The sequence below is a fragment of the Panthera onca genome, chromosome D4, assembly GCF_046562875.1.
Source record: "Panthera onca isolate mPanOnc1 chromosome D4, mPanOnc1 haplotype 2, whole genome shotgun sequence".
In the NCBI taxonomy this organism is placed as follows: domain Eukaryota; kingdom Metazoa; phylum Chordata; class Mammalia; order Carnivora; family Felidae; genus Panthera; species Panthera onca.
The window spans coordinates 84,965,835-84,992,360 of record NC_138351.1 but is presented as its reverse complement, the minus strand read 5'-3'; the positions used below and the strand labels follow the sequence as shown (position 1 = coordinate 84,992,360).

General features: G+C 42.4%; 1 protein-coding gene across 9 annotated transcripts in view; it reads left to right on the top strand.

Annotated features, from left to right (window-relative positions):
• The window catches only part of MAPKAP1 (MAPK associated protein 1), a 257,275-nt gene that overhangs the window by 159,078 nt on the left and 71,671 nt on the right, over window positions 1-26,526 (top strand). For 7 of the 9 annotated variants that reach the window (XM_078436493.2, XM_060608656.3, XM_060608659.3 and 4 more), the window contains 2 exons: window positions 1,585-1,694; window positions 22,360-22,518. In XM_078436493.2, the coding sequence (XP_078292619.2) occupies window positions 1,585-1,694; window positions 22,360-22,518 (269 nt within the window). The remainder of the gene's footprint in view (window positions 1-1,584; window positions 1,695-22,359; window positions 22,519-26,526) is intronic. The other 2 variants (XM_060608658.3, XM_060608657.3) reach the window with 1 other exon arrangement.

The following is a 26,526-nucleotide window of genomic DNA, read 5'->3' as shown; positions in this document are numbered from 1 at the left end:
TTAGCTTGACAGTTCTCAGGCCTGCTGTTCAATAGCAAGAAACTTGACCAAGTTAAAATGGATGATCGTGCTGGCTAGACCAGCGTCGGCTTTTGCTTTTTAACAAATGGAATGTCAAGGATTAAACAGCAAGCCTTATGGAGAGGAGGGGTGTGGAGATGTCTTTGTATTAGGGAAGCAAATTGGGTCCTTGGTTTTGAGATCAGCCCCCAGCCCCTGTGGATAGCCGGCCACCTGGTTGGGTCGAAGCTAGGTTTAAGGGCCCCTTCCCAGCCTGTCCTACCATTGGGAAGCCTTTCCGTGGCTTAGCTTGGGACTTGGCTTTTCTTTCAGATGTCTTGTCAATATGAAGTTCTGCCATGTTTTTTGGCCGTGTGTTCTCCTTTGAGATTCTTATGAGGAAATGGGAATGCCACCAAACTCCTTGTGGTAATTCCCATGTTCCATAGTTGGAAACTTGGGTCCCATTTGTTAGATGAGCGTCTTGGAATTGGCCTGTTTTGTCCTGGTGCCCGAGCATAGTGAGTAGTATTTGTGATACTTGTTACTGCAATTAACAGTCTTAGTGAAGTTGTACCTCACCCAGGGATGGGCTTCTTTTTTTAGGGTACTTACTCCCTACCAGTTTTTTCCTGTCTAGGTGAACCACTCCCTCCAAGTTTAACTGGCTAGAAGTTTACAAGTAGTGTTCGTATTTTTTGTGTAATTATTTATGCTTCATTTCATATTTTGTTTGACCTTATAGGATTGAGTAGATTAAAACATTCCTACTGAAGTATACATAAACTGTATGGGTTTTGTTTTTTTTTTTCCTGAATGTTTATTTTTGAGAGAGAGAGACAGAGAGAGGGCAGGGGGAGGGGCAGAGAGAGGGGGAACAGAGGATCTGAAGCAGGCCTGCGCTGACAGCCCCAATGTGGGGCTCTAACTCACGAACTGTGATATAATGACCTGAGCTGAAATCCGATGCTTAACCGACTTTGCCACCCAGGTGCCCCCAAACTGTGTGTTTAAAATTTATTTATTTATGTACTTACTAGCCAGTTAGGAAGAGCCTTTTTTTCTCCTTTTTCTAAATTGCTTTGGGCTATCATATTTTCCCCTCCACCCTCCAACCCTCCTCACCCCATGAAGTTTTTTCCTCTAGGGCTCCGTGAGCTTTGATGCGATGGTGGGATCTGCCTGCAGTGACACCTGCTGACACAAGCCAAGTTTATTGTCAGTCCTTGTGCAGGATTTGGCTTGGGAGCCAACGTGAGCCAGCCCACGGCACTAGTGACCCACGCAGGCCAATTAGATTCAGTTTGAGATGAATTAGGAAAACCTTCCCTAACTCTGACCTTTCTTTCACTTGGAACTGTTCAGATTAAACTGCCTCTCTCTCTCTCTCTCTTTCTCTCTCTCTGTCTCTGTCTCTGTCTCTCTCTCTCTCTCTCATTGGAAGTAAGTTCGTTTAGTCTATTTTTAAATAATTGGCACTCTGAGGTATACTTAGTGTAAAACCTTGCTAAACATAGTGAAGACTGCAGTAACATTCCTCTGGTTGAACGTTGGTGATGATTTTGTATTTGTTTTTTCCTACAGAAATGCTGCTCATGGATTCTCCCTTATTCAGGTGGACAACACAAAGGTCACCATGAAAGAAATCTTGCTTAAGGCAGTGAAACGAAGAAAAGGATCCCAGAAAGTTTCAGGTGAGACCCAGGAAATAGACTGTTGGAAGTGCTTGGTGTGTGTGTGTGTGTGTGTGTGTGTGTGTGTGCGTGTGTGCATGATACGTGGCTAGATTGTTTTAGAGATCGTTGCTTGAAGGTTTGGTTAGCAGGTCTACAGCTTTTTTTAAGCTGCCTCTGGGCCCAAGGAAGGGGTTGGGTCAGTGGCATATGTGAGAAGAATGTGTTCATATTGACCATGGAAGTTCCATCATTAATAATTTGTGATAGATGAAGACAAAGCTATTTGAGCTATTAGTTGGTGCAAAGCTGTCTTGAAAACCAAATCCTAAATTTGAAGTGCTGCTTTCCATTTCATGTTTTCACTTAATTTTCCATGGGGGAAACTTTCAGTTGCTCGTGTTTGGGATATGGAATAAAAGAATAACAATTTTCATTTTTGCCAAATGAGGGCACCCATAAAAAGATTTTCTTAAAGATAAATCACTTGATAGGCACAAATACCTGTTAATCTTTAATTCCTCATTACCCAACTTTGTACAGAAAATCAGCTTATGGTATTAGCTACAGTATTTAAAGGATATGAGGGAAGAAATATTATCAGTATTGAGGAATAATTATTTTGAGAAATAGCTCAAAGATTTGTCATACCACAGACAACGTTAATATAAATCAACCTATATATGACATGTCAGATATCATAGCTTTATAAATAAATGAGACTTCTTAAACACCTTTGGTTTCATCTTTTGGAGAAGAAAAAAAGCATTACTCAGGTTGAAGAAAATAGTTTTGTGTTCTTTTTAAGGGGAGGCATATAATCTGTTCCAGATTTAATTAGCTATCTTCAGATGAAAGCTGAAGTTTTAATAAAAGTTAGAAGAGATAACACAGTGAAGGACACGGATGAGCTGTCTCAAGGCCATATTCCAGGGGAACGATAAGAGCTGTAAAAAATGGCAGAGGAGAGCAATTGAATGGAGCAATGAAAATCTGATTCTCATAAAAAAGAGAGAGAGAGAGAGATGCTGGTAGGGGCGGTTGTAGATGAGACCTGCTAGCGTCTGCAAGCAATTTGGATGCTTGCCAGGAGTCATTGTTCACCCTCGGCTGTGGCGGCTCTGTCCAGATGTGCCAACCGCACGTTTCGGCTTTTGCCAGCTGACTGCGCCGTTTGATAACCAGCTCTCTGGATGCCCATCACTGGCCGCAGAGATAGAATTAAATGATGATGATCTTCCCACAAGTTGGGAGAGGAAACAATGCATATAAATCTTGATTTCATCTCAGCATGAGAAGTCTTTATCCATCATCACTCATAATGAACAAGTCGTTAGCTGGGATGAATGGTGTTCTGGTTTTTCCAAACACCTCTTTTGTTCATTTTTTGGGTGACTTTTATCCATTGCATGGGGGTCAAACCTCTTTACATTTAAGGGATGATTGAAGAGGCATAGCCTCTCCTTCCCAGGGGCAAGTAGGTATTTTGGGGTTCTAGGTACCAATCTAATAGCATTTCAACAGCTTCAGATATTTAAAGATATTCAATAGGCATTCATCTTCCTTTAGGATCCTGTTTTTTCCTCTTGTTTTGTCCCTAAATTGTTTTGTATAATAGCGCATTTTGTGACACATTCATTATATTCAAAGATAAGCATTATTTCAGGTTGTCCAAGGGGAGGTGAAACCAGCTTTTTAAACCTTCTTAATAGAAATTCTGCTGTTGCAGATTTTTTTAGACCATGAAACCTCTGTGAACTTAGATGCAGCTGAACCCGTGTCTTTCCCTCTGTCTCCAGCTATCTCTCTCCAATTGTATACCTATTTATCTGTGTCCATCTCCAGCAACCACGTTTATCACACACACATTTATTTATGTTCACCTACGTGTCCACATCCCTGCCATTCCATCTGAGACTTGCCGTATCCAAAACACAGTGATCTGCATTATTTATTCCTTTTCAGACTAGAGAAGTCATTTGAAATTGATGTATTTACATAAATTACTGTCCATTTTCTTAATCCAAAAAGCTCTATAAGATGAGAAGCTCTTTCTATTGCTTTATGAAGTCTGGTCTCATGAAATAGAAGGATCTTCAGTTTGGCAAAGATGCTTATTTAAGGTTAGCTTGGTAAAGGTGGTATATTTTGTGGTTTTGAACTTTTGTATTCTGGCGTGGACTTGTTTTGGAAGGTAATTAACGAAAAGAGGAAAATCCTCTTGTCATAGACAGAAACACAGTATGTTTCCCTAAAAATAAATAAATAAATAAAAGTATGTTAGTGTTCACAGTTGGCTGTGAAATACTTAACACCCGTTATGACACATGAACTTATCATGAACTCAAGAACTTGGTGGCAAAAGATGCCAGGCTAGAGACGTTCGTCCTGCACTTCCTGAGTGTCTACCGCAGTGACCTGCACAGTCTTTGCAAGAAGGGGCCTGCCTCGCCCCACGTCCAGGACAGAAATGGAGTGCCCAGCCCTCTCTTCGAGAGCTTTTGCAGAACAGCACTTGTTTCTTGGCTGCTCTCATTTAACTGAAGCGAGAGGCAAGAAACGCCACTTGAGATGAAACAACATGTGCCATGCGAGGCGAGGGTCCTCACTGCTTGTTCATTAGAGGTTAGTTGCACTAGAACAAGATTTCAGAAATCCTTTTGCAGGCTGACAGTGAACTTCTGGTGCTTATCCACAAACCTCTAACTTCTCCCCTCTTTTTTTCAGACTGCCCGTACAACTCCCCATTTCATGATAATAATAAATTGAGAACTTGAACTATTTTATTATTAAACCCAGATGTGGGCTTAATGACTGTTCTAATGTTTAAATACTCTGTTGCTCTTCCTTCTGGCACTCCCTCCCCAATTTTCGTTTGTAAAAAATCAGAAGGTGGCAGGTATGTGAGCAAAAGAATTCTTCTTTGTTCAGGCAGATAGCTTTGTCATTGGAAACCCTTAGGGTTTTAAAGTATTTTTGCTTTGTATGGATAGAATATCATTACAGGCACTTGTAACTGATCTAGAATTTTGACTTGCATTATTTGTAATTATTTCATCGTCATAACTATTTATGAACACTGCAGGGTTTTTCTATTAATATTCATGTACTGAACTATAGTAATCTTTTTGCAGTGTGTTCCAGTCAGTTCTCTGCTAAGGCCCTTTTTTTTTTTTTTTTTTTTTTTAAACCCATCTTTAAATGTCTCTTTTAAAGTTTCTCTGCAGCTTTTCATTTTATTACTGACCCACTTGACATTTGAAAGCTACCTGCACTGGCAGAAGGTCCCCACTGTTTAAGAAAATTATAAATGGAGAATTGGGTTTTAGAAGAATTAGCTGAAACCTCTTTACTAATTTTTACAGTTGGGTGGGTGTGTTTTTGACATAATGAAGAGTAGCCTGCCAGGTCCCTTGATTTAGCTAGTAAAATACACTAACCCGTTTTTTTAGTGACTAAAGCCCTTAATTCCTCAAGTTCTCCTTTAGTCAGGTTCACCCTCACAGTTCGTGACCTTCTGAGATTCTTAGTATTTTGTTGTTGTTTAAAAATTGTATTACCACCAACCTTCACTAGCCTTCTGAAACATAGTGTTGGGTGTGGCAGGGACACTTCAGAAATGGAGACAGATAGAATTTCAATTTTACCTTGACACAGAAATATAGTTAACTCTTGATCTATAAAAGAAGGCTTCCTTTGAAGTGGGATTTTCCAGGCAGAATAGTTTTCTGCGTGGCTCTGTTTCAGTATTTGTTGTCATTTTGAAATGGAGGTATTTTTCTTTATCATCTATTGAAAAATTGAACCAGAAGCATATTAACTTTTTCTTACCCCTATTCATTCTTGCCTTTTGAAATGAAAGACCAATTTTTATTAGTCTGAAAATCCTTTTGCAAAGTTCTTACGGTATTATTAATAAAACTTGTGACATTCATTTTTGTTTTTCCCTCATAAAATGTTACCCAGATTTTGAAAGATAAACGTTAGCTTTGTCAAGTGAACTCTCTCTTACCATCTCTGTTTAGAGTCACAGACCACCTTGTTGCTTGCTAATGTACTGTGTTTTCACAAGACACCCAGAATATCATTAGTGATATGGTCTAGTCTAGGACGCCTCCACATCATTCCTAAATTACTGCTAAGCGCAGAGGGAGAGAGAACAGCTACCACGGGGTGCAGGGTTCTGATCAGAAAGACGGCTAATGATGACATCACTGGATTCTCGAGTTTTATATTAAAGGTTCATATAAAATTTTTGTAAACTTTGATCCAGAACGTATTTGTAGCTGTGTTGTACATTTCACTCCTCATGTGTTCTCAGGTATCAGGCCTGTGCTAGGTGCAGGGAGGTAGTGGGAGACAGATTCACAAGGCCCTTGCTGAGGAGGAACTTACATCCTTACATCCTAGATGGAGGATAAATAAGGGGCTGAGAGAGAATAAGATGCAGTGTATAGGATGGTCAGGGAACTCCGCCCTGAGAAATTGACATTTAAATTGTGACCTTCACATTTAAGCTGTGAAGAGTTGGGGAGGGCCAGTGTCATTCAAAGCAGTGGCTATTAAAGGCTTACTGTATTTTAATATAAAAAGAACATTGCAGATTACTTTGTAGTTAATTTACTTACCTCTCTTCCTCCTACCCACTGTTGAAAAAAGAAATGTAGTAAAATTGACCCTTGAATTGTGCCTTGTGTTAAGTCCCCACATCTTACCCACTAGCAGCTTGGATTTACCTCTAGAATATATCCTGAACGTATTCAGTCCTTTCCATCTCCACTGGATAAGTTCAGATCACCGTGACTTCACCTGGACTGTTGAGAAACAGTTTTTCTGGTTTTCCTGCCTCTGCTCTTGGCCACCTCCAGTCTGTTGTCTACACAGCAGCCAGAGAGATCTTCTAAAGTATAAATCTGATCATATCTGCTCCACATCCTTCGGTGACTCTCAGTTGCATTCAGAATAAAATTCAAACTTCTAACTACTATGAAATACTCCAAGGCCCAAAGAGGGGAAGGTACATACAGAGAATATGAGCACAAAGAAAGAAAAGAACTGGAAAGACATGCAGAATTGACAGTTGCAATATGAAAGAGGAATGTAGACAGACCAGGCGGAGAATCTGAGAAGCCAGGGTGGGCATTTGGAGCCTGTAACCTAAAGTTGTCTGTCAGGAGAGGAGTTGGTCTTTCCCCAAGATGTGGTTCCAGTGGGGTAAGAGCTGATTTATTGAGTGCCTTTGTGTACTTACACGTATTATCTCATTTAATCTGCAGACAGCAGTAGAAGGTAGATTTTATTGCGGCTGTCTTACAGATGAGACGTTACGAGAGTGTGTGTGTGTGGCGGGGGGGTGGGGTGCATGTTAGAATTAAGGAACTGTGAGGACAGTGTGTGTAATCACATACTTACCTCTCAGAGCCTCCCCTTCCTCTAAAAGAAGTTAAAGTTACCCAAATTTCCACAGTAAGTAAATGGCAGAATCTAAATTGGAGCCCAGGCTTTTTTGACCTCAAAGCCCATACTCTTTTTATTGTACCATGTTGCTTATTAGAACCCTAATGGGAGAACAAATTTAAAATTCTGTAAACAGAAATGTTCATTGATTCTAAAATCTAAATGCACTAGGGAAGTGCAGCATTTAGAGGAACCCTGTGGTGAATCTGGATATAAAGCCAGGAATTCTTTTTGTAATTGCACAGTTTGTCTGTATTGGTGTCAGTTTTAATGTTTTATGTCTAGCTTTCTTAAAGCAACATACACCTGTCCTGAGCTGCCCTATGGAAAAGAGAAGCCCATATGTTTTAGAAGAGGGATTTCTAACACTCTACTAACCTGAAATGTTCTCCAAAGACTAAAATAAAAAATCTTCTAGCTGTAGAGTTGAAAAGAATCTTACTTCATGTGTAATTGTAAAGGTGGAAAATCCAGTAACCTTTCTTCTGTGAAAGTAGTTTGCGAGCCAGAGATACAGACATGTGGTTTCCTTATGCTGTAGCTCTGTCCTTTCTTTAAAAAAAGAAGTAAAGGTAAATAGGACTGTTTAAATGTTCTTGGTCAAAAAGACAGTAATTTCTGTGGAAAACTGCACCTTCTCAAGAAATAATAAATAATCATGCTGATGCCACTCAGGCATGGGGGCCGGATAAGAAATAAAGACCTGATACTTGGTATCCAGTGCCCCAGTGGGAATATGATAGCGCAAATTAGGGCTGCTAAGGTGTTCAAATGTATAACTCAGAAATGCCCCGGGCAAGAAGCTCCAAGTTAAATATTCTTCCTTCCCTCTTCTCTCTGCCTGTTTATCTTGCTGTTTCTTCCCACCTGAGCCTCCCCTTGTCTGGAGTGCTCTGAGGCTCCTGATGGATCTTCTTGAGAATAGAGCAGAGCATGTTAAAGATGGCATTGCAGTCAACTATTTTATCTAGGAAGCCTGGAAATTTAGAGAATTTATGTCCGGCAAAAATCTTTGGGAACCACTTGAGAGACCCAATTATTTTAGAAGGGTGTTATGAGCTCTTGCAACTGCCACATCAGAAAAACCCGAAATACATCATTCGCCAAAACTACATTTGACCAGCGTTTAACTCTTCCTGCTAGTCGCTAATCTTTCAGAAGTTCCTTTTCCATCACAAAATCTATTCATTCACTCCATCTGGGGCAGTCACCAACGTGGATTAGATTAAAGCAAAAGCCGAATGAAAGAGAAAAGACATATACCTCTGACAGGCTGTGTGGTGCTGCAGGAGACACACATTTTGGAGTCAGAGGAACGACCTTTCTCTGGGCCACTAGGGACTAATTCTAGAGCATCACTAATTTAATAATAGCTTTTGAGGGAAAAAAAGAAAGAAATACTACATTAGGTGTACATATTGATTATGCCGTAGCCTGATTTTAGAAATGTTCAAAAGTGGGGGGGAAATACATCTTAGAATTAAGAACTGTGGTAGCTGAATGCATAACCCTGTGCTTATTTACTCTCTGAGCTGTGCTTTGATGTGGGAGAGGTTGAGGGAAGAGGCACGCAGGGCACCGTGGGAAGGGGGGGCAAGTGTTCTCAAGCTCTGTGTGGCTCTGACATACCCTGTTGACTTAAACAGTCATGTCCATGGCTGCCTGCTCTGGGCCAGCACTGTGCTAGAATCAGGTGGAAACCCAGTGAGAAAGCAGACTCAGAAAAGGGGGCAATAAAATATGGTAAATTCTCAAGCAGAAGTACATAAGCTACTAAAGCAGCATAGATAAGGGAGTACTTAAAACTACTTGGTGAGGCAGGGGGCTGAGAAAAGATGCTCTGGAGTAAATGATTTGACTTTTTTTTTGGAGATTAATTAGAATTTTGCTAAATGGGTAAGAGGAAGGACATTCCAGGCAGAGATGTTTTGAGATAGAGTAACAAACCATAGATATCCCAAATTACTGGAGCAAGAACAGGGCAGAGGATAAGCTGCAGAAGCCAGGCAGGGGCCAGATCTGATCGGGCAAGGCCTGATGTACTGGAAACCTGAAGGGCCGCGTTCATTTATTGTGACCTTATTTATTATGCTTATTATGCAGCAGACATTATGGAGGCACTTAGGAAATTGTTGAAGCCAAGAAGTGGTCCTTACCTTCAAGGAGCTTACTGTGTAGTTAGGGAGACAGACAGGCAGTTTTAATACCATGCATGTGGTAATTGGAAATAAGTGTAGGGGCCTGGGTACACACATCGCGGGATGGGTGCCCTCGTCCAGTCTCAGAGAGTCAGGGAGAACTGTCCTGAGCAGATCCTCCAGCTGAGACCTGAAGATGGCGGAAAAGATGGTGGCCAGATAAAGAGGGCTGGGAAAGAGCATTCAGGCTGAAGGAATGAAGTGAGAGAGTTTGATGCCTTCGGGAAATCACAATGTAACTCAGTATAATAAAGCAGTAGAGTAGGAGTTAGGAGGGTGGGGCGTGGTGAGGTTGAACTGGTCATTTGGGCGTAGGTCATGTTTGTAAGTAAACCCTGCTGAATTTGAACTTTTTTCTGTGGCAGAGGGGAACCATTGAAAGGACAGTGATAGAGTCAGAATTTCTTTTAGAAAGCACACCGTCTGCCTGATAAAAATCGATGAGAGGACGTAAAACAGGAGGCAGAGACACTGGTGAGAAGCTTTTGAGGACTCTGTCCAACAGCTGATGAGCCCTGACTTAAGGCATGGAGAGAAGCGAATGGAGCTCAGTTCAGGAAGTGGAGGGAGGGACACCTTAGTAAAGTCTGATCTCTTTCATTTGAGCTGAGTGCACGCTTTGGGGAGAATTGAAATACCCTGGAGCCGCTTCCAGTTCTGGTGTTCATATGAAAACTAGGTGTTGGTAAAAGATAGGCTTTAAAGATTTCTTTTTAATAAAATTAAATGCTTGTTGGAAGAAAATCAAACATTTAGGAAGTGTGTGAAGTAAAAAGTCTGTGAGGGTTTCCTCTGACTTTATTTGATACGAACCTTGTTTTTTTGTTTTTTTTTGTTTTTAGTCAATTGACATGCAGATACACATACGGGCTCTAAGTTTCATGTGGGCAGGACCCTGTTTTCCGGTTTTTGGGTTTTTTAAATCACTATATACCTAACATCTAACAGAGTGTCAAATAGAAGAAACTCAACAAATGTTTGTTAAATGAACTCATGAAGAATGTATCCACATAACAGTTTTAAAAAATGATACCATATAATGTTACATGATTTTGCACTTGTTTTTCACCGTCACGTCATAAGCACTCTATTAGAGTGACCCCTGCAGTTTTAGCTTTCTAGCTAAATGTATATAACTTAGATTTCTGTTGTTGGACATTTAGATCATTTCCAAATTTTTAGTTTAACATGTAAACGTACAGTGAACAATTTTGTATGAATATTCGTTGCATGTTTGTGGTAGATGTTAAACATGGAATTACTTGTCAGAGGTTCACTTACTTCAAATGTTGAGAAAAACAAATTGCCTTTTAAAAAATGTATACCCATTCTCTGACACTCTAAGAATCTAGGAGACCACCTCTTCCCCCACCCCCTTACTAACACTGATGTTATCAATCTTTCATTTTTGCCAAACTGATGGCTAGCAGTTAATATCTCATTTGAATTTGTATTTCTGGGTTTTTAGTGTAAAGTTAAGCATTTTAAAAATGTTTTTATTAGCCATTTATCTTTCTAAAAGATAGTTTTTAAGGCAGTTGTTTTAGTGAGAAGAAAGATTGAGAAGTCTAATTTCACAAAACTATTTTTAAGAAGTATCCTTTAGTTTAAAGTACACTTCAGCCCACCACCCCCTTTCCTGCTCCAGCAGGTGTACACACACACACACACACACACACACACACACACACACCAGTATGTAGAGAAAAGGCATACATCCAGTCCAGACCATTTTACTTTGTTTGCCTTCTGACCCTTCATTCACCAGCAAAGCTTTTGTTCATGTGTTTGGAGAAAGTTAGCTGGTAATTCACTAGATTCCAGTTCACCTCATTTAGGACCTTATGTTGCCTGCTTTGTCACAGAACTATTTGAAAAAACAGATTTTCTGTTAAATAGTTTATTTAAGTCTGGTACGTGTATATAGTACTTAGAAGATACATTGTAATCTGGAAATCAGAAATGTAGACAAAAAAGTTGTCACCCCTTAACAGGTTTATTTTGGGGAGGCACATCTAAGGACACGTCTGGCAGCATTATGAACAGCACTGGCACCAAGGGCAACTGTAGGGGGTTAATGGGGACCCTGCATCATTCCTTGCCATGTGCCTGGTGAGTTAACTCCTAGAAGTTTCTGGGAATGGCAGCAAGTGGGGAAAAGGCTGCAACCAACAATCAGTGTCACAAAGTGGGGATGACTAATTTGCTGAGGAGACCGTTGAGACAGATGTTTAATTAGCTGAAGTCAGAGTGGATAAATTGGGAGAGGACTGCCTATGCAGAGAGACGCCTCGTTCCCTCATCTCTCATTACCTGGTTGGGTTTTGGTTTTGTCCTTACTGTCTCTTTTTGAAGACGACAGCCTCAGACTCAGGGGAACTGGGAGGGGAGTAGGAGAGAAAGTACCCTTGGTACATTGACTGAACACTTACTGTATTTTTGTATTTAACCCTTACAAAGACCTTGTGAAATGGGCATTATCTATTTTTTATGGTTGAGAAAACAGGCTGTGTATTGTGTATATGTGTGTGCATTCTTGTGTGGGTTGCTCATGACTGACACAGGTGAGATTTGGACCTGTACGCCTTGATTTTTAAGCCCAGTGTTTTTCTCTGTACTACAACTTCCCCACTTAAAATGTAATGCAGATGAAAGAACTTTCTGGAATAAAAGTAAGCTGTATATTGACAGGAGCCGGTGTCGGACAGGTGTATGTATGCATTTGTTGGAACTGTCACGTGGCAGTCATAAAATCTGTGCATATCATTGTATGAAAATTTTACCTAAAAGTACAAAGAGAATCTCAGACAAATATTGGACACCAGTTAAGGTTCTGCTCACTGAATGTACTGATGTCTGCTCTTTGAAATGCATTAAAAAAAAAAAAAAGATGCATTGGTGGTAGATATGTGATAAAGCAAATGTAGTAAAATGCCAGTGGTAGGATCTAGGATCAATTTTTCTGTAGTTTAAAAATGTTCATAGAAACTCGGAAAGAGCTCATAAAAATTAAAAGTATATAATTTAGATTCTGCTTATATTAATTAAATTTCTGAAGTTACAGATAGATGTCTTTGTGGCATAGAAAGCACTAATCTTTACTTCCTATAGGATATTTTATCTTTCATTACCTCATATATGAAATGACATCTTTGAGATCACAGTTTCTTCCGTGGGCCTGTGGTTTTCAGCAGCATATAGAATTGTGGATATGATTGTTGTTACCACTTACTGAATATTAAAAATAGGCCAGGCAGTCTGCCAAACACTTTTAAATGATCTCATTTAATTCTTAAAACAACTATTTGAATTGGTTGTTATTTTTGTTTTATAAAAGAGAAAACTAGGGGCACCTGGGTGGCTCATTCGGTTAAACGTCTAACTCTTGATCTTGGCTCAGGTCATGATCTCACAGTTTGTGAGATTGAGCCCCACGTCAAGCTCTGTGCTGACAGTGCGGAGCCTGCTTAGGATTCTCTCTCTCCCTCTCTCTCTTTACCCCTCCCCTGCTCGTGTTCTCTCTCTCTCTCTCTTTCTCCCTCTCAAAATAAATAAACTTTTAAAAAGAGAGAGAGAGAGGGAACTAAAGCTCAGAGAATCTGTAAGACTTGTCCAGGGTCACACAGCTAGTAAGTTGGAGAACTGGGATTCAAACCCAAAGATACGATGTCAAAGTTTGTATTCCTTTTTTAAAATTTTTTAGTTATTTTTTTAATGTTTGTTTATCTTTGAGAGAGAAAGAGCATGAGTGGGGAAGGGGCAGAAAGAGAAGGGGACAGAGGATCTGAAGCAGGCTCTGCACTGACAGTGGTAAGCTCAGTGTGGGGCTCAAACTCACAAACTGCGAGATCATGACCTGAGCCGAAGTTGCACACTCAACCGACTGAGCCACCCAGGCACACCTCCCTTTTTTTTCTTTTTAATGTTTATTTATTTTTTGAGAGAGAATGCACAAGCAGGGGACGGGCAGAGTGAGAAGGACAGAGGATCCGAAGCAGACTGCGCTGACAGCTTTGGTGCTGACATCCCCAAGCCCAGTGCGGAGCTCAAACTCACGAACATCAAGATCAAGACCTGAGCCAAAGTCAGATGCTCAACTGATTGAGCCACCCAGGTGCCTCCAAAGTTTGTATTCCTAACTGCTAGGCTGTACTTCCTCCCACTGGCTAAGGTCCCAGGGTTCACACGTCAGTGGAGGCAGGTTCACTTTTCTCCCTAGAGAGACCAAGTGCACCTTCTTCATGTGGACGTGGCAGCATGATTCAGTGGAAAGAGTACAGGCTTTGGACCCAAAGCAGCCCGAGTCTCCACCCTGGCTGTGCCCTTCGGTCCAGTCTAACCTTGTGCAAGGTTAGACAAGTCATCAAACCTTTGTCACCTCGGTTATCTTTTCTGTCAACGGGGTAATAATACCTACCTGGCAGGGCTGCTGTTTTGACTAGTTGCATAGAAAACAGTTGATAGCAAGTGTTCACTGGATGTCAACTGCCTTTGTCCCTATTGCTACTGCCACACCAGGCACATCATAAAATCTGGCTTTTTAGGTTTTGATTTACTTCCTTTTCTACCCATATGACTTGGCCTTTGCCTGCAGCTTTTGTTTGCAATGAATGAAGTCTACAGAAAGCTTATACCAGTGATAGAACCAGACTGTGAATTGTGTTTGGAAATGGGTCTGCTGGAAACACCCTGTATTTTGAACAAGTAGAAAGCTAGATCCAGAGAGCAAGTTGTAATGATTTTTGACTAACAAGAAAACCCAGATCAGGCATGTAGGGGGTCCTAATGGTCACAAGGCTCATTTGTCAAGTAGCTTACATCAGCAAATTTAATTTGCTACAACAAAGAGTCTAGAGAGAAAGGGAACAAATTACAGTTACCTGTAACAAACATGTTTACAGGTGATTATAAAAAGCCTTTGTATGTACAGCCGAAGAGTTCACAGAGCCTGTTGCTTCTTCCAAGAAAACATTTAAAAGAGGAAATATAATGAAACACCAGAATGATTTTTGAGGAATGATTCTAGAAGTTACATAGAGGTCTGGAGTGCTGTGTCTGCCCCTTACAGCCTCAGTCAAGAGTCTTTGTCTCCCCCAGAGGAAACAGAAGATCCCTTTCTTTAGGGAGTTGAGCCACTTGCAGTGAAAAATCATCGCTTTATATGGGCTATGTCCCCACAGAAGACCGCTTTCAGACCAGCCCAGAGACCTGACACCCCCAGCTTCTATCTCACTGCTTTTAGAGGCCTGACACGAGAGCTGGTCTTCCCCCATAAGCAGTTTAAAAGGCAGTTTTACCAATTGCAATGACACCTTTCCACAATGAGTTTTTCCTTTTTGAGTATGTTACAAATACCGGTACTTTCTATAAGACCTTTAAATGCATTAAGAAAAAAAGAAGAAGAAAAATTGCTCGCCAATCAGGGCATTTCTTTTTCTGCCTTACAATGACAGTACCCAGAGACAAAGAGGACTTAAAATCAGGAAACGGCATTGGAGTGGCACTATGAGGCAGGTCTGGGGAGAGGACGTACCAGCACCTACTTCTCATTACCCTGCTACTGATCACAGTGGGACCGTCAGCAAAGTGGATAGATTGTACTGTGCCATCAAACCAATTTTTCAGATGGAAAGTCAGTGAGATGTGATTAAAGCCCAGGTGCTGCAGAAGATACAAGCCGGTCTATTGGAGCTCCTCAGTCTTCCCCAAAGCTGTCACAGGATCAGAGAAATATCAAATCATAACGAATGCCAGCTTTCCTTTTTTGTTTTATTTTATTTTGTACAATACATTTAGTAGAACAATGTGAATTAAGATACAATTAAGACAAACTATGACTTAAGTCTAAAGAATCCTGAGGGTCATGAAGATCTCTCAAACACAGTGTGTCCAAATCCAGACTCAGCACCCAGTAAATATTTATGGAGTCTGCTCCATTTTAGGCAGCGAACAAGGATGGCCTGTTCTCAGCTCTCCTTTTAGTAGGGTAGATGGTCAATAAAAACAGACCAACCAAGATACATTTGATAGACTCGTTTCTGGCTTTTGCCTGTCCGTTTTTTGACAAAAAGGACTTCTTTGGGTCTCCAGTTTTGTGAGGGCCCCTCCTGAAAGGAGTCCCCCTTGCCCTCATGATCAGGCATTACCTCTTTAGCAAGTTTCCATGCATCTGCTAGTTGACTACCAACACCACTCCCTGATTTAGGGAGATGTGGACAGGACAGCAGTGGCCGGGTCAATTCATGAGCAGTCAGTGACTTGCTGTGTCCAGATCAACAGTGTAAAGAAAGAGGTACAGGTTGTATCTCAGCTTTGGAAACTGCTAGAGAGAACACTGTCCCTCAGCCACTTAGCTCTGCATCAGAGGACCCATGGGTCTGCCGCAGTGAGTTCCTAATACATTGATCTTGCCAGATGTTGGTGAGTACCTTACCAAGTAAAGGGACGAGGACCCTCCATTTTCCTTTGGGATGGGGCGATTGAGCTTTCATTTGAGTGAAATGAGAGTGCTTTGTGGAGAACAGGTTCCTTTGTGTTTGCCACCACTGTAGCTGGCCTGGAGTTGGTGACCAGCATGTTTTGTGGAACGAGCTAAGGAGAAGCAGTGAAAGCCGATCTGCAGCCCATAGCTGCTTCACTCCCTGCCAGCCCAGGCCCAGGGCCACCCACTTTCTAGTCAAGAATAGATTCATTGCACTTTGATTATTGGAGATCAAACTTCCTCCAAGAATTAAATCATCGAATGAAAATGTAAATGTCTTAGAAATGAGACGCAATGCACATCAGTTGAAATTAGTGTTGCCTCCCAGGTTCCCTTAATGACATGAATCTGTAATGAGTCCTTGGGGAGCCAGTGGAATATCGCAAAAACAGACATTTTAAGCATTGATAATCAAGTAAGGGTGCCCAACAGGAAGAAGCTATTGCATACACTGTACTACAGAAAAAGAAAATTAAAGCAAATTCACTTTCCAAAGCAGGGTGTGGATGCGTGAAAGGTAGAGCACGCGCCAATTCCTCATCTTCCATAGCAGAAGTTAATACATACTGTCTGATACTTATAATCATTTTTAAAACAGCTGAGCAAGAATGCTAATAAAAAATAGGAAGATGAATACAAGGAGAAATAGCAAAAACTTTTTAAGGTAATCTCCTGTAAGAAGGGATTCAGGGATGTGCAGGGAGTCAACTTTTTCATTATAGGACTGTGGTATGATTTACTTTTAAAACTGTATGTACCGGTGATCCTTGACCAACATGGGTTTGAAGTGCATGGATCCACTCGTGTGGATTTTTTTACTGTACCGTACTGTAAATGTATTTTCCTTATTATTAGCATCTTCTTTAGCTTGCTATATTGTAAGAATACAGTATGTGATACATACACTATACAAAATATGTGTTAATCGACTGTTTATGTTATTGGTAAGGCTTCCAGTGGACAGTAGGCTATTAGTAAAGTTTTTGGAGAGTCAAAAAGTTATATGTAGATTTTCGGCTGTGTGGGGATTAGCACCCCTAACCCTGGCGTTGGTCAAAGGTCAACTCTACGTGTTCCTTCGATAAAAGTAATTTTGTTTTTTAACTTATAAAAAGAAGACTGCTTATTTTCAAAATCTAGAGCTGAGAAAGATTTCTTTCTTTCCCTTGTTTACATGGACTTTCTTCATTTGGTAACTTCCTTTCTCTTAAAAGCCACAATCCATTTTATTGTGTTGGATGTCAGTTTTCTGTGAGAACACTGTTATTAAATAGTTGCTTCCCATTACAAACATCTCCAAACCTTTCAAAACCAAAATGTTATATGAGTATAACCATTATATTGTGATTTTGCCAACATCTTGTCTCTGTGACCTGTATTTTCCGTAGGTTAAAGCACAGGCTATTAGCTGAGTACTCCTGTCCCATTCTAAGAATGACTAATATCTCAAATATAAATGAAAACAGCTGCTTTTCCATAACATTAGAGTTCCAAACAGCTGTCACATGTACATTTTGACATTCTTTTTTTTTTTTTTTCTTTTTTCCAAATTGGGACAAAAGTTCGTTTACTGAATCTACTAATCTGGTTAAGTATATCATCTAACTTCTGTGGAAAGGTGGAGAGGAGGTCACAGAAAAACCTCTCGAGCTAGAATGTAGCCATCTCCAAAGACTCAAGTTTATTTAACATAAAAACCCTCTGATGAGACCCCTCTGTGCCAAGGACATAAGGTCCGTAAGGGCCTGGCGGTGGCTGCCGCACCACTGCTGCCCTTGCCAGAGAACCTGCACCTCGGTGGACACCCATTGTTCTCTCTCTGGCTGGAGAGATGTGGAGCGCCACCCCCTTGTCTCCGGAAAGCCTGAATCTGTGCTGTCTCATCTTCTGCAGCCCTTGGAGGGTTTATTTCAGGGGCTGCTGTTGTGGATCAGAAGACCGTACTCCCTCTGTTGGCTTAAAGCTGGCCCTGCCACTACCAGCTAGGTGACCTTGGTCCGGTCATTCGCCCTCTCTGAGTTGCTTGCTTTGTTTTGATCTTCAGTAAAATAAAAGCACAACTAGATCACGGACTACTGGTTGGTAGTTGTAACTGTGGGAGAGCTTAATCCCTGAGTTCAAGAACCATCTCCCCGGCTCTGCTCTTGTTCCTGTTACACTCTTTCTAGCTCTTTGATGAGTTTCTTTACCTGTTTGAACTTCATTTTCCTCATCTATAAATGAGAATAATATTATCTTCTTTATGGCATTGTTGTGAGAATTAAATAGAAATCCAGGTGAAACACCAAACACTTAGCTATTACTATTTTATTACTCACTAAATGGTAGTCCTGCCCCCTCCCTTCAATTTCATTGTTATGAGACCCAGTCATACTCACCGTTTTGTGATCTAACACTTTGTTTTTTATGAGTGTGACTGCTTTGAGTCATGATTCAACAGAGACCCTAGCCGCGAAGGGACCCAGCTCGGATTTAGTCCACATTACGTACGGCCCAGAATGTGTGCATCTGTCTGCCCAGCTGCTCATTTGAGCTTTTCCAGGGGTCTGAGGCCCCTTGTCAGAGCAGCAAAGCATCAGTGAGAACATAGGTATGCACATGTAAGAGTGACCTGGCATTCCTCTGGAGCACTCTGCATCTGGGGCTGGATATGCAGAAGGGTTAAAAGCTGGAGAAACTTTTGTCATAAATTTCCTCTTCAGCAGGACTTCCCAGGGAACATCTGACATTAGGAGAGAGGAAATGCTGATCGGCCTCGGAGTCAGCTGAAGGAGACCGGAGCTGCAGTGGAAGCTGCGGGGATTTACTGTTATTAGCAAGGCAAATGGAAAGCCAGCAGGGCAGCCCCGCCCCCAGATAATAGATGTAACAAGAAGGAAAGCTCCCAGGAAGGAAGATGGCTGGCAGCCACGACTCCTCTACCTCCTCTGCTGCCATTTCTTTCCACTGCTTTTACCTTTTTGTTTTGTTTTGTTTTGTTACCTTCTCCTTTAGCACAAGGAGAAGCATACTTTAGCATCTTAGGTTATAAGTCACAGCTGGTTTAAAGTAAAACAGGATCTATAATTCAGCTTCGTACTGGCTTGATAGATTCATAGTTGAACATGGTGAAATGTGTAAAATTGTGTTGATATAGTATTAAGAAGTTGCCATTTATTGAGGACTTACCATGTGCCAGACTAAGTGCTTTACATGTGTTATTATCTCATTTAACCCATATAACAACTTCGTGCTTTAGAAATGATCATCATCCCCAAGTTAGAGATAAAGAAACAATGCTTAGAGCACTTAGGTAATTTCCCAAGGTCTTAAAGCTTAGTGGAGCTGGGATTTGAACCGTGCCATTAAGGTCCTACCAGTCCAGTGGAAAGTAAGCAAGAGCCCAAATGGCTATTATGGGGCCAGACGGGGTACTGGCAATAAGAAAAGTGCTTACTGAGTCCTGAAATGGCAGTGCTAACTGGGACAGTGGTGGTTAGAAGGAAGATGGGCAGGCAGAGGGGAGCCGAGTTAGCAGGCGGAGATGACACCTGAAGGGCCTGATCCCCCAAAGCAGGGAGCAGGGCAGATGGGCAGTTGATCCCTGAGGACCACAAGGAATGAGGGGGAACGGCAGGTCGTGGCAGCAAGGACCAGGGAAACAGATGATGCTCGGCATCACAAAGAGCCGTGTCCTGTGCAGGGTCAGGTCACAAAGGCAACAGGTGAGCAAAACTCCTATTGTCAAGATTACCTCTGGAAAAAAAATCCCTCTAAAAATGCCTGTGAGAGGCCAGCACACTGTAGGTTTTCTCATTAACTCCAATGCAGCGAGCTTTTGTTTTTCTAGCATGAGAACCAATGAAAACTAAAAGTACATATCTTTAAATGCTAAAATCAAACTTGGCACAGAAAGATGCTCACACTATGAGAGGAGCTACGCAACAGACACCAGCATCCACCCAATTAATTCAGTAAGTCATTCATCAGACGTTTACCAAGCTCTGTAGTTGCAACGATGACTAAGGCTCCCACCTCCCATTCACCTTCTTGTGGTTTATTGAATCACCAGGAAGACATGGTAAGTGGGATTCTCCAAACTATTTAAATTGTTCTCTTGGTCATTCCTCACTCTCTCTTTTTCCTCGTTTTTTACCAAACAAGTACAGGTGAATTCAGATAAATTAAATGTGTGGCTTGTATACAAAGAGATCCAGGCAGTAGGCGACATCAAGAACAGGCCCAGTTTCCTGAGAGGCACACTGAGGACCTAGCAGGGTACTAGACCCAGGGCAGGGTTCTGGGCAGGACTGGGCTGGGGGCAAGGGCAGTTACCTGAATGAGACGTTAAGGTCAAGATCAGATTTCAAGAAAGGAAATCTTGTTTGGGTTGGCCTAAAAGTGCAGAAATCCTCTTGCCTTAGAGCCGAGCCTGCAGCGAGAGGAATGTTAGGTGATGCAATTTTCCCTATTGTGGGAAAAGAAAGCGGGCCATTCTGGGAGTCTTGTCAGGCCCTGATGTTGTTACAGGAGTCAGAGAAAAGCATATGCAAAGAGTTGTGGAGGCCAGATAAGACTTAGGGAATGACCATAAAAGGGATGTGGTTTGACAGACTGCCAGCAGGCGGTGTGGATGAAGGGAGCCATGATACTATGCACTGAACAGGAAGGAGACCAGTTCTGCTGGCTCATAGAGGACATAGATGGGCAAGAAATTAGGATGAATAGAAGGGCTGGAGAGTAGGGTAAGGAAGTTGTGAAAGGATTTTAAGCATAAAAGTGATAGCCTTAAGAGTTGGACTCCAGAGATCCCCCTCTGACAGTTGGAGGAAGAATGGATAGCTGGAGGCCAGGAGATGAGTTGGGAAACCATTACTGAGGGCTGGACGATAAGCAGTGCGGAGGAGATGCGTTAAGTGGGTAGAGTCTGTGGAACTTGGGAGTTGACTTCACGTCAACAAGGAGGAAGGCTGTGTAAGAAGTATTCCAGACTTGCGAGTGCCTCCTCATTCACGACTCTGAATCCTTAGAGGCCAGAATCAACCTTCATGATCTCTGCATCTGTAGTGCATAGCCCGGGACTTGGCACACGGTAGGTTCAGTAAATGTTTGATGAACAACTGAGATAATCCATTGGAGACTTGTGGTGTCATCATTGGAAACCCAGTTACAAGGAAAAAGAGCTGGTTTGAGTAGAGAAGGTTCATTAGTTTGTAGTTGATTATCCTGTACAATTAGAATCAAATAGGTGCTTGGAGTTCTCTTCATTCCTGCAAAGACAGGCCTGAGTCACTTATTGTCAGCAGTACTTCCTTGGAGAGTTGGTGGATGTCCCTAAGAGGCCCTGCAGCCTTTTGTCCCGCCCAGGGTTAGAACCCCTTCCACCAGGGTCACTGGCCCCCAGCTGTTTATAAAATGCTGTCATTCCTGGTACCTGGAATCTGTTCAGTAGCCTGTCTAGTATATACAATTATTATCTCCATTTTCAGGGGAGGAGACTGAGGTTCAGAGAGGACATGGTTTACCCAAGCCAGTCTCTGCCATAAGCAGATTTGAATAGAAGTCTTCAGATTCCACTGGATCGTAACAAAGTCTGATGATTGAAAACAGTTGGCCCTAAGCCCTCTCTCCATTGACTTAGGCTGGAGTCACCACTTTTATATAGCTCAGAAAAGGCTACAGACAAAGTCTCCTTCTGGTTGTTTCTGTTGTTTTTGTCCTTAGGTGTTTGTGACTAAATTCACTAATTTTGCTGGCTGTCAAGGCTGTGTTAAGGAAAATGGGTTTGAACTGCTGTGGTTTTTGAGTACTGGACTGGATGTCAGAAACCTTTGCCATCACGGGAAATTCTGTCACTCTGGATTTACTATCTGCTCCCCACAGCTGAATTCCTCAGCAGTGTGATTTAGCACCCTGGCTCCCCATCAACCAGTTTTGGCATTTATTTGAATGCATTACCCCACTGGTTTCCATAAACTATTTTACAATTGTTTAAAATAAATGACTGTTTATTTCCACAAAAACCATCTGTATTTCTTTACAGAGTAGCAGATAACTGTACGTAAAATTTGGTAATGTCACAGTGACTCAAGTTAAGAGAAACAGATTAGATTGAAAAATTGGATGCTAAGGGACAGTGTTAAAGGTTTCCATCCTCTCTAACAAGTGATATCTGGATTTAAAGGAAGGGAAAAAAATGTTTCTCTTTTAAAAGTAATATCAGGCCTCCTTTCTCCAAAGGGAAGTGCATTCATGCCAGCTGGATAGGAACAGGATAGGGACTGTGAACATTCCTCTGCCCCTTCAGCACTCTCTCTGCCTGGGGTGGTGTGGAAGAGGCTCCTGTCCAGTGGCTTCCAGCCGTCTCCAAGTTTTGGCTTGTCCATGCCTTACCTCTTCTTGTTCTGACGTTGAGTGGATTCCCAGGCCTGTGTGTTGTAGTTCAGAGATCACTGGCAGGAAGCTCAGTGGGACAGGTTGCTGTGGGGAGAGAAGAGAGGCCTGGCTGAGGGAACTGAGCTGATGGGGAGGCAGGATTGGCCCCTGACAGTGGTGGTCTTCCATTCTCCAGCCAGTGCCCAAAACAGCACCGATCCACGCCAGCCCCGTCCATCCCCAGGAAACCCAACCAACCCCAACCCAGAGATGGAGCTGTCTTGTGATTATCGAAGCAGTGGGGACACATGGAGTCAGTTGGAGGTGGACCTCCCAATCTGCTTTGGAGGAGGAGGTAGGTAGTCAAGGTGGTAGCCAAGCAAGCTGTGTTCCCACTTAGTCACCGAAATATACACTGAAATCCACCTTTTGCTGTGACTGTCCCAGGAATGCAGAGATACTGAAGTGTGCACTCCAACCTCAGTTTGCATACAGTTAGCACAAGAGCCAGGTCCAGCCAGAGATCTGTTTAGCTGAGTCGCACAGAGCAGTCCAGAGGCAGTGGCACTTAGGCAGTTTGGACTTGTTGAGTAGGAGGGAGCGAGCACCAGAGACATGAAGAAGCAGGAAGATGACTTCAGACAGAGGGACTATGATGAGCAGACCACAGGGGTTGAAACTGCATGGTTTGGGGGATATTTCTGGATTATTGTGTAATTAGGTGGGAGTTGAGAGGAGATCACATCTGCCATCAGTGTGGCAGACCTTTAGAGGTTCCAGCCTCTGCTGAAGAACCATACCCCACTCCCCGCCCAGTGAAGTCTGGAAAGCAGAAGCAGAAACCCAGACTTGTGATCTATGGAGTCCTTGGAACAACTCTAAGAGGGAGATACTGTTATTATTCCTCTTTTACAGGTGGGAAAGCAAGGCATAGACAGTTTAAGTAACTTGCCCAGGGTCACATAGCTAGTAAGTGGTGGGACTGGGAATTCGAACCCAAGCAGTCTGGCTGATAATGAGGTCAGCGGGCGCTGCAGGGCACTCCCTAGAACACACGCACACTCAAACTACTGAGTTTAGGGCAGGGATCAAGTCCACACCTTCTTCCTGTCCTCCCAAGGTGCAGGGATAGACCCCTATCACACCGTCTCTTGTCTCAAAGCCTGAGTGGAGGCATCAGGACAATCCCAGAAGGAGGCTGAATAGGCCAGACGGAGACAGTAGGGAGTCGCCCGTTGCTTTCCACAGCCCATCTAGAATCCAGGAGGCAGACAGGGCAGGCATAGTTGTCTAGACTGTGGTGATAAGAGAAGCACATGGGCAGTCTGACCCTTGGTCTGCAGTCATGGCCTCTCTTTGTGAACAGCCTGGCCTCAGGTATTCCAGTGATTTTCACCTTTCCTGCCCAGCTCCTTTGGGCAGCTCTAGATAGCTCTGTGGTCCCCCCTGTGGCCTGACTCTGGACCATGGGAACCCGTGAAAACGCTCTGTGCCATTTTAGTTCCTGGCCCCCCAGCTGCTTACATGTCTCTCCAGTAGCCCCTGAGCCCCCATAATCTGTGAGGAGCCAGAGATGATGAGAGGAAGCTCCAGAGGCCAGAGTCCATAGCGATTCTAGCTGGAATCACCTCTAAAATTATTTAACCTCATTTTTTTAATTGGATTTTTAATGACAGAAGTGATACCAATGCATGTCAAAAATCCAAACAAGATAGAAATCCATAAAGTAAAAAAGCAAAAGCCTTTGTCTTTGCTACCACCCCATCCTACACACAAAGGTGATTCTGGTTAACTGAGTAACTGTGAGAACAATCTGGCTGATATCTTTCCAGATTGTGTGTGGGTGTGTATTTTCAACAACAACGCTTCGCACACACATATAAATGCACTTACATAATAGCTAGAGTTTTATTTTATTAATATGGTGCATACTCTGTACATTCTCTATCTTTTTTAATTTAATAATGTATCATGGAAATCTTCCCGTGTCTTATTAACTTAGTTTATTTTTTTCCTCAGGTACATAACATCCCAGTGTACAGATATACTGTAATTTATTTAATCATTTCCTGCTGGAGAATATTTAGGCTGTGTGCAGTTTTTGATTTTACAACAGTGCTGCAGTGAACATCTTTGAACATATATCATTGTGTACTTGGGAGTAATGCTCCTCAGGATAGATTCCTTTGTTGGGTCAAGAGTCAAGGTTGTTCAATTTTAAACGCCACCTTGTTGAAGTCATTCTATTGAACAAAGATTATTGAGCACCACCAGAGAGCCTGTTGCTGTGCTGGAGCTCTTGGGAATAGAGTTGGTTTTATTAAAAAGCCCCTTCACCCTCATCTTCAAAGATTTGCAGGAGTGGGGGGGGTAAACAATGACAAACAGGCAGAAATGCTTCTAATCCAGCATCCTCCACACACCCGGAGAAGCAAGGCCCCAAGGAAGTTGCAGTGAAAGAGCCCTCGATTTTGACAGGGATTCGGGCAGGGCTGCAGAGAGGAGGGGGGATGCCAAAAGGTGTGCCTCCCTACCCCTCCCGGGAGCCCATCTGTGAGGCTGGGTGTTCAAGAAGAAATTTGTTCTAAAGAATTATGATGCTCCTGCATTTTCTCCTACACAAAGAAGGAAATCTCGGCTGTACGCCCTTTCCTTTCCTCCTCTTGGCACTTTCTGATTGATGATTGGAAATGATGGCAATACATAAACTATTTTTCTTTTTATTTTATGACCTGGTAATAGCAGTAACATATTTCCAGTAAATGTTTTCTATCGCAATAAAAAAGTTGTAACAAGACTAGAAATGGGTATAGTTAAACCCTAAAGAAATCATACTTTCACAACTGTGGATTGAGGCAGTAACTCTGTAAATCATTTAACTTAGAGAAAGGTCCCCTCCACCCCAAAAAACTCAGGGCAAGCAGCTGGTGTTCACTCTGAGTGCTCGTTGGATAGATGCCTGCTATGCGGGCTGGGGGAGCCTCCAGTTTTGACCCCCATAAGACCCAACTACTCTCTGTCTTCCCACCTAGTTTCCCACCCAACAGCTCTGCTCCTTTCTGAACCAGTAAATCATCTCAACCTTACAATTCTTTTTTTCAACCCCCAAATCAAGAAGATTCTAGTACGCTCTTTCTGGAATACAGTGTGGTAGTGTGGTTAAGAGCACGGGCTCTGGGGGGCGCCTGGGTGGCGCAGTCGGTTAAGCGTCCGACTTCAGCCAGGTCACGATCTCGCGGTCCGTGAGTTCGAGCCCCGCGTCAGGCTCTGGGCTGATGGCTCGGAGCCTGGAGCCTGTTTCCGATTCTGTGTCTCCCTCTCTCTGCCCCTCCCCCGTTCATGCTCTGTCTCTCTCTGTCCCAAAAATAAATAAAAAAAAAAAAACGTTGAAAAAAAAAAAAAAAAAAAAAAAAAAAAAAAAAAAGAGCACGGGCTCTGGAATCACACACCTGGATTCTTGTCCTGGACACACTGTGGGCACATGACTTAACCACTCCACATTTTTTTTCTCCTCTGTAAAAGGAGGATGATAATGGGGCCTCCCTCATAGAGTTTTATGATTCAGAGTGCTAATGCATGTAAAGTGCTTTGTTAAGGGCCAGGAGTCCTCAGTGTCACTTACTGTTGTATTTTAAAAAAAGGGCAAATTGATGATTTTATTAAATTTGCAAAGCAGTACAACCACCAACATTTATTGAGTGCTTATTACGTCGTAGGCACTGTGTTTACTCCAGTTACTCAGTTACCCCACAAAGGTTTAGATCAGCTAATGTGCCCAGCGTCACATGGCTTGCAAAAAAGCCAATATTTTAATCAAGGTCTCTCTGACTCCAAAACCATTGTCCAACCGCCACATGTCACCTGCTAGGATTAGATACTCAATAGGAGCAGAGATGGTAAAACTGGTTAAAACTCCTCAAAAGTAGTTCTGTCTTACACAGCCATGGCCTCCTTTGGCTAACAAAGATTCTGGAGCAGATAGTGTTGAGAAACTGTGCTCTAAGAACTCCACGGTCAGGCAGAAGAAAAAAAAAAAGGCATTTCCTTTCCTAACTGCAGGCAGAGCAGCCTGCTTCTCAGCTGGTCCTTGTTTAGGGCCTGTGACTCTTCAGAGAATGAAGGTCTGCTTTTTCTGGTTGTCCGGTGTCCTTAACATGCTCTAAAAATTAGGCCTTTCCAGCCTTTGTCTTTAATTTCTGATTCTAGCTGACACCTTCATTAATGGTCCAGTACAAGCTTTCTGTCAACTTGAAGACTACTGTGTAAAAGTGGTTTTGCTGTCCTATCAATAATGGTCATAATTTCCCCAATACTCTCATCAGCAGTGAATTGAGTCTTGCAGCAAAGAAATGGAAACCCCAGT